Genomic DNA, 8,875 nt, shown 5'->3' on the forward strand with positions numbered 1-8,875 from the left:
CAAGAGTGTGTCAACTACTGAGAACATAATAAAAATTATACAAGTCATCTCCAGCTGTGGATTGTGAGAAAGTTAACAAAGGCATTACAAGGATTTCTGTTTCCTTGACAACAACATTGTTGGAAACAAGAAAATAATTTAAAAAATACCTCTCTATGTAGCAGTCATCTCTAAACATATCTAGGTATTAACATACTGAATGTGGAACAACCCTTACCCGCACATACTTTTCAGATGAAAAGACTAAAATTCACCACCTTCGTGAACTGTTCTTTGCTGACTTGTGCTAATGGCTTTTGCAGAACAATGGTGTGAGAGCTGGCGATTACATCCTGACTCCTATTATCATCTATGCATAAGCACAGTCAGAAGCTTTCACTGATGGTCAAGCACATTCCTTCTTGCATGATGTTCCTTTTCTTACAAAACAAGCATTATGGAGGACACTTCTCATTGAAGCCTATGGAACCATTTTGTTAGAAAAAGGTCAAGGCATATAAAGAAGCCCTTTCAGCACTCAGGAAACTGGTATTACTATGCATATATCTATTAAATAATAAGTGTGCTGCCGTCTTAATAATCAGCAAACTTAAAGTCCTTGCAAAAAAATACACATAGCTCTAAATAGACACAGGAAGGTCAGAACAAGGCATGTAAAGAAAAATCAGCTTCAGTATTTCAGAGTAGCCTATTTAGTAGCCTCTTCAACAATAGCCTCTTCAACAAGAAAATGACAGTTCTTTTCTCACACTTCTCGGTAGGCAGCACACAATCTCCAGAATATGAGCATCTCCTTGCCACTTCCAAGGTAATGAGAACTTTTTGTTAGTTTTAAAATACGGTAGTAAAAGTGTACTAATATCAGAGAGGTCTTTTTTTAAAACATTTCAATTAAAGTGGAATATACATATTAAATAGGATGACTCCCCCAATTCTCATCTTATGCATCAGCTACAGTTAAAGGAGCATTGCCACAATTAGATTTTAAAAATTAATCTAAGAATTGCAATACTTGGGAGCAGCAGCACATTACCCAATATCACATAGGGAACAGTTTGAATCTAGCCTAGCAGTGATAGTGCTATCACCACCTGACAGCTATGCACGAGTTTATAGGAGATATGCTGGCAGCTTCAATTCATTCCTTCATAAACAGACATGTATGTGACCAAACAACAAGAAACACTGCCTATTTCAAGAAAATTGTGTACAGAATGGTTGAAAACAGAAACATTAGTTTGCTAGGAAGAGGCAGGGTAAGGGCAGTAACTATGGAATCTGTATTGCTACCATCGCTGCTATGCGCATTATACGGATGAACGGAGGCTACCATTTTCCATCACTTTCAGTCAAATACAAAATGATCAACCATAAGAAATTCCTGGAATCTACCATGTTATCTTTCTCCTGACAAACACATAACCACAAAACAAGAAAATATTCTGAAAATATGAATAAAAATGGTGTTTCTTGAAGTACTTGATATACTCCAGGAAGCAAAATGTGTACATTAAATTTGACCAGTATGAGTCATACACCACTCTAGATTAAATGATCACAAGAGAGTCTCACAACACTGGACAAGTATCTGGAAGAGACCTCTTGATGCAGCAAGTTACAAAGATGAACTGCTTTGGAGCTCAGAAATCCCTGGAATTGAAAACAAGCAGAGATCGGAAGATGACTTAAAGGCACCTTTGACTTGTTCTTTCTCTGGTCATCTGCTTACAGACACTACTAGAGACTGACCACTGGGCTCAACAGAGCCTTGGTCTGAACCCCTACAGCTATCCTTGTGTTCTTAATCATGAGAAGTAGGCAAGACCTCTGTTCAACAGGCTGACATTATTAAATTGATTTTTAAAACTTCTACTTTCCTTGTATAGATTCAGCTATGACTAAATGGAGATACAGTTCAACTCGGCAAGTAGGGAAAAAAATGCGTAAGAAAAACTTCCAACAATGTGTCACAATACAAGTCATCCCAAAGGGCTATTAATATACATTTTGTATACCGAAGAATCACAGTACTTTCTTGCCTTGATCTTGTTCATTGGTGGAGGGTGAAAGTGCTGAAAATGAAGAAATACTTTGGAACAAATAGAATACCTGCTGTGATGCTCTAAATAGAAAACCAGGAACACAAAATTAAAAGTTTAGAGATGATTATATAAAGACGTTACCTTGAGTTAATTTTAAGACAAAATAGGAAATACAGAATAATGGTATGAGAGGCTTGAAGTTATGAAGAATTGTTAAAAAGCTAAGTCAAGCATAAGTAACTAGTGAAAATGTTTACAACTCTGTGGCTCTATGCAATTACAAGGTCTTCCAAATAAAAGAGACTGACAATGTGAATGCTGTATAGCTATTTCTGCAGTTGGTAACCATGGCTTTCAAGAGACAACTTTTTATCTATCCTGCTACCTAAGGTAAACAGCTGTATTCAATGCTAACCTGGGATTTCAGATTCTATATGCAGGGTTCTAAACCAGAAATACCTAAACAAGGTCTGATGTTCTGTGAATGTGTTGTATATCCACACTACAGAAACCACACAACTTTAATAACAGTGCTGAATCTCAACATTTATGTAAAAAATAGTAGACAAGATACTAAAATCATAAACACTATTTCAGTGTTTAAGTAGGCAAAACTAAAAATGGCAGTAGTAGCCTAAATTTCACTTACAGTAGCTATTCAAACAGAAGGCAGAGAAAAAGTGTTACCCAAAGAAAACAAATAGAATCAGTTCAGACAAACATGTTTCACAATCCTTAAAATACAGTTAAACTAGAAATATAAGCCACTGGTAATACAGTAATAGTGAAGAAGAGCAGTGCCACGGTATGAGCTTCCCTAACTTGAATCAGGGTTCCTGCCCCTTTCTCCCGCTACCAAGGCTGGAAGTATTATCAGCTCCCCTTCCAAAGGGGAAGCTCAAAATACTAAGAAAATAGAGGGTGAAAGACACACTAAAGCCTAAATCTAAGCACTTTTTTCCCCATTCCTAACAGATTTAAAATATAGTGTGAAACAGTCTTCTCTTAATGCTCATGGAGGCACACAATGAAGTCCTTCAGTCTTTAGGGGCAGAGTTTAGTCACTGTCCCTTTCCAAGATGCTGGGGAGCCCCATCTGCTGGTAGAAGGGATTCTCTAAAGAATTACACCACTAAGCTGATAACTGATGGGTTTTTTTTCAACAGTACCAGTAGATAACTGTTTGGGTTATTTAAAATGCATCCACACAGAAAAAAAATTAAGAGCAAATACTTCTAGTAAAAAATATAAAAACCTCTGAAATTATGCATTTCTTCCTAAATACACAAGGTATCTATAAAAACTGCTTCAAATGACCTTTCCTGACACTAAGCTGTTCTTCAGTCAACACAAACTGAAAACATCAACTCATTTTTTGCAGATTTTAGTATGACTTACACTGATTCATACAGAAGATGGTAAAGTGCACATTGGTTAACCTTGGAGAACATAAAAGGAAGACTCTTCTTTTGCCCTGATTTAAACAGGATACATACACACAGTTAAAAAGTAAGGAACCACATAATCAGTTCTACGTATACATTTTAGATATATTCCTGTGTGACACAGACAATTTAGTCAGAGTAATTTAGATGGGACTAAAGAAATAAAACCCACTAAATGAGGATAACTAAGCCAAATATTTATTCCTTCTCCATGCCATGAAATTAAAAAAAAAAAAAAAAAATCCTTCCCCAGAAAGGTAATTATTTGTGATGAAAAATTTGGAAGGAAAATATTTAAGCACATAAGAACAGATAACAGCTGCAAAATGGTTTGGCTAAATACTGCAAAAATTACATACAACTATAGATCTTTTGATTTAAGCACAACTTAAACTATCACAGTCAGATCTGCTTAGACAGAAACCTCAGTTCTAAGAAATCTCCACTAATATTGGGCTCTTCAAATGATGTCTTAATGTATAAGCTGCATGTAAGGACTGAATCCAAGATATTTATACATTAAAATATTCAGTCACAGTTATTCACTGAAAGTACAGAGTTTGGAGGCTTTGGATTGCCTGCTCTTTCTGATCATACAGGGATTTTAGGCTCCTAACTGTGCTTTGCGTTTTATCTGAATCAGATGTTCAAAGTGAGTCATTCAAACATCCCGAGTGCCTGCATATTCCCATTAAAGGGAAAGAGAACAGGTTTCCACTGCCTGGATTTGCACTAGCAATTCCAAGCAGGTGTTTTTAGAAGAAACAACAGAAAAGGGAAGCTGTGGGAAGGTGCAGGATTGGTTGGGGGAAAAAAAGGTACATCTGCCTCTGCATTTGCAATCACTTCCTTCATGGAGAACTTCAGGCAACGGCAGACAGTCCAAAAATCCCCAGAAGACAAAGTACTGCTGTCACAGTCATTAGGGGTGCCTGGACTCGTGACTCTGGAAACTCAGCGAAATTAGTGACATCACTTTGGTGACACGGAGTCAATCCCCGATCGCAGCGCGCCCCCTGCCGGCCCGAGGCGGACGCGCGGGAAAGGCCCACGACAGAGACGCTGCTGCTCCTATCGCGACAGACTGCGAGTGCACCGGGGACAAACCACCCCCAGAACCCTTCACAGGTGTTGCACTACGGGCCACCTTCCAAAATAAGGGAGTGTGTTTTAATATACCCTGGAACAGTTCCATGATAATTAATGTTTTAGATTAGCACGCTCTGAAGCTTCGCCAACATTGACACGTAATATTTATATTGAATTTCCATGGTTTGTGGCACTTAAAACAATTGGATTCCTTCAAAAAACAGCTTTACTGTTAAAGACTGCTTCCAATCAGGGACTATTAATCCTGCTTTAGAAAACAAATTAATCTTTCTTTCTGCTTAGAAGACAAAACAGACAGGCTATTATTTCCATTTTTAAATAATTTTACATTGCAATGACAAACTTTCATTTTAGATTGTTTTACCAAATTTAACACATCCATAGTTTCACTCATTAGTAATAAGAGGCTCTGGGACAGTTATCAAACATTAAGCATATGGTGTGACAGTTTAAGACAAAAAGTCAAATTCAGACAAATTTTGTACAATCCAAATTTAAATTGCTGCTCATCAAAAACATCCACCAGCACGTTTTGCATACCTTAGCCTTTTCCTTCTAAGTCTGTTCTTCAAGTAGCAGCCAAAATTTAACATATTCAGTATATTAAAGAACACTTGCAAAGAAAAACAAAGGTAATTTTTTCCTCCATTTAATCTTTAAGACAAAGATGTAAAAAAAGCTTTGGAAAGATGATGAAGGGAGAATTACCCACAGTTCAAATGATTCAGACTTTGATGGTGTGATAGGTTATGCTGACTACAGAACCAGTGAAGTTATTATAACTTAAGAGAATGAAAGATAAGTAATTGAGAGCAGTAAATTTTATTGATGCTATACATCAATGATTGCTCTACAAAGCATCTCGTTTTACATTACCTTGATTGTTTTATCCATAGAAGCAGAGAGAAGCATGTGGCTTTGTTCTCGCACAGGACACCACTGGATTTCATTAACAGGGCCACTGTGTTTTGACATGTAAAATATTAAGCTTTTGGGAACTTCAGTTAATTTATATTTGGATCCCAAATATGGCTTAATTAATTCAGAGATCTTTCTCGAAGTCTGGTCTCCTGATATGTCTAGATTAACATCATAGTCTGAGCTATCTCTCTGATCAGGTTCTTTTTTTTCAGGCATGCTGCAGTTTTCTTGACGCAACCTTTTAGGGATATATGGTCTAATTCCTTTTATGGCACCAGTACTGTCTTTATGTATTCTCTTCTGGGAAACACCGTTTCCAGAGTTTGTTGAAAAGCTTGATGTCTGTTCATAGTTTTTGTAGGACACACATAACGCAGTATGGCCAGAGTACGCTCTCCTACAATAAGGAGATGTCAAATCAGTGTTATTATTCTGTGCATAATGCTCAGGTGGATCTTCACCAACAGCGCTTGTGCTAGAACTGCCAGTGTTCTCAGTAGGATGCATTTCATAGGTAGGTCTTGTACCCGAACTACCAGGTGCAAAGTACTGAACATGATCCACAGAAGAACTTAGAAGGCTTGATTGTCTGCTGGAAGTATTGGGGACTTCAGTCTTTTCAGTTTCTGCCTCAGAGTCTGAATCATCATAAGCAACCAGTGATGAACTCATGGCTAGACACAGCAAACTCCAGAAATCTCAGTGCTGGAATCCTCCAAATAACGACCTACAATAAAGAATTGATTATTCAAAGCACAATTTATTTCAGAGTCTACAGTTTGAGTAACTTAAGGATTCAAATACGCTTTTCTTAAACAAAATCCATAACTTTAATTCCGGTTTATTAATGGAATTTATTCTTCTATTATAACACATCTGTACATTCAATTATGCAACACCATTTGTCTCCAAGCACTTTGCATACATTTTTAATGTACTGCAGAGAAGCATTTGCATACCACAAAACAATGAAAATTAGTATGAATAGGAAAACAAACTTGCAACATAAGTACTGCAAATCACTTTAACCTTACTTGCAGTAGCAATTCCCCACAAACACAAGAGAGGGTAATTAATTACGCAGTGTTTGGGTAGGTATATTAACAAGAATAGAAATCCCACAACTATTTTGAAGTCAGTCTAACAATATCTATTTCTTAACAATACAGATGACTTGAAAGAATTATGAAGGGGTTCAACTGGCAACTAAAAAAATAAATATATTTTTGACCCATTCAGCAGTCTTGCAGCAGGAGGAAATTTTCCAACTCTTTCCACAGAACAAGTTCCACATAGCCTTTAGTTTTACAGAACAGGCTTGTGCCAGAAGCTACCCTGAATGCACGGTTTGCATTTACTTACAGAAAAATAAGAGCACAGATGCTTTGTTTACTGCATAATAAACTTTTTCAAAGTGTTTGTGAGAAAGAAATCTTGTGCTGAGACTGCATATATAACAAGCTGAATAACTCACTACCATAACAATCCCACCAATTTGGACAGAGCATGTGGAGTATAAGGTTAACTACGTTCAAACAACTGATGTGTCGGCAAAAATAATCTTTCAGCCTCTGCTGTTTATAGTCAAAAAGTACTGCTACCCTTCAATTGCCAAGATTGATTAAATGGGACATTTTATTCCTGCATTGTTTGCTTGCCCAGCTGTTAGCACTTCTCATGCTACAGTGAGTTAACACACAACACTTTCAGATCAGCGGCTGAAATTCTTGCTTTAGGTCAGTGAAGAAACTGCTCTCAAAAGTATATTGATTAAAATGAGAATGCTGTGTGAAAGTCAGTATCTACGTGAGCATTTGCAGAATAAATGTCACAAATGTAGGTCCTATCAAATACTACTGCAGGAGTAGCACACTGGAACTCATAAATACTACTCACTTAACTTCAGAATTAGATCTTCTTGAATTAAAACAAGCACATTTCATTTAACTTACAGAAGTGTTACATCACTCTGTATTCTGTAATGAAGTTTCCAAGTACAGATCTAGAAGGCAGGTTCCTTTCAAGACAAACATTCATCATCACAGATCCTTTCCAAAATCGGTGATCAACACATTTAACTGGAACAAGGAGACTAACATTTTAGCAGATAAAAGTATCAATATCTCCCCCTAGAGGACATTTTGCCTTCATCTGAAGTTTATGACAACTGTGACAAAAACTGAGGGCAAAGACATTTCTTTTTTTAATAACACAGCATTTCACTTAAACACCGTCAAGGAAAAAAATAAGTAGCATTTCAGGAAAAATTTAACGTACAATTCAATTTCAAAACAGGAAATCGAGGTTTTTAGCAGTAAATTGAAACCTCTTAATAAATAAATGGTAACTTTGATGGACAACAATTGCAGCAAGTGGTTCCTATTTGTTATTGCAGTGCTGAAAACAGGCCCCAGCCAAAATGCCTGGTGTTCAAAGAGCAATCACTGTACGAAGTCAACCTCTGACTGAGAACTATAAATGGAGACACACAAGTAGATTGGGTTGGACTTTCAAAGTTACTTTACTTCATTTTAACACCAAAAAAAAAAAATCAGGGGTAGGTGAGATGGTGCCTTGCACATACCAGGTTAAAAAAGTTTCCCATGGGATACTGGAAAGAAACTGTCCCATTAAATTTGGCCACCCCATCACATGCATCGCCTATAAGCATTAGTGGGTTTGCAAAAGCAAAGTATCTCTGCCATCTTAAGACAGTTTTTAAAGAAACACCACCCTGAACCATCTTACGCTGCCCTAACTACAGAAAAATGTGGAGGGGGGAAACACAATGTACTTCGCTGGAAACACACCGTAACTAAATTGTGAACTTATTAACGGTAGGGTTTACAACGTACTAAGCTAACAAGGAAGTTTATAGAGTTCTTATTTCCTTTTCACACGCCTGCTCTACGCGAGCACATTAAAGCAGAGAGCGCGGGCTCGGCCCGCACAGCGCCCCCGCCCGCCCGGGGACGGTAAATGTCACCTGGGCTGTGACACGGCCCAGGACAGCGCTGCCGGCCGCCCCGCCGGGATTCCACACGCTCCTCCGGGCCGCTCCCAGCGCCACAGCGAGGGGACCCCAAACCCGACCCGCCGCAGGACCCGGGCACCGAGGCCGCTTCCTCCCCCTTCCCCGGCAGCGGGGACATCGCACTCCCCGCCCGGGCAACCCATGCCATTCGCGGGGCCACCTCCACCTCGGCGCTGCTGCCGCCGCCGCCGCCACCGCTCTCCCGGCAGCGGGGCCGCCCGACCCCGCCCGTTCCGCAGGTACCTGCGCGGCTCAGCCGCCGCCGGCAGCGCAGCCCGGAACTCACTCGCCGGCCCCCGGCGGCTCCTCCTTCACAAGCGCGC

General features: G+C 39.1%; 1 protein-coding gene across 5 annotated transcripts in view; it reads right to left on the minus strand.

The window, feature by feature from the left end:
- The window catches only part of WDR25 (WD repeat domain 25), a gene marked incomplete at its 3' end in the record, with an annotated part of 66,111 nt that extends 57,250 nt beyond the window's left edge, over positions 1–8,861 (minus strand). Inside the window, exons 1-3 of one of the 5 annotated variants that reach the window (XM_080346078.1) lie at positions 8,796–8,859; positions 7,471–7,596; positions 5,474–6,245 (exon numbers count right to left, since the gene is read on the minus strand). In XM_080346078.1, coding sequence (XP_080202204.1) covers positions 5,474–6,190 — 717 coding nt within the window. In that variant the 5' untranslated portion in view covers positions 6,191–6,245; positions 7,471–7,596; positions 8,796–8,859. Of the gene's footprint in view, positions 1–5,473; positions 6,246–7,470; positions 7,597–8,504; positions 8,612–8,712 lie in introns of those variants that run through there. The other 4 variants (XM_080346079.1, XM_080346077.1, XM_080346081.1 and 1 more) reach the window with 4 other exon arrangements.
- Positions 8,862–8,875: the final 14 nt, after the last annotated feature.

Source organism: Nesoenas mayeri (assembly GCF_963082525.1).
Source record: "Nesoenas mayeri genome assembly, chromosome: 5".
Taxonomy (NCBI): Eukaryota; Metazoa; Chordata; class Aves; order Columbiformes; family Columbidae; genus Nesoenas; species Nesoenas mayeri.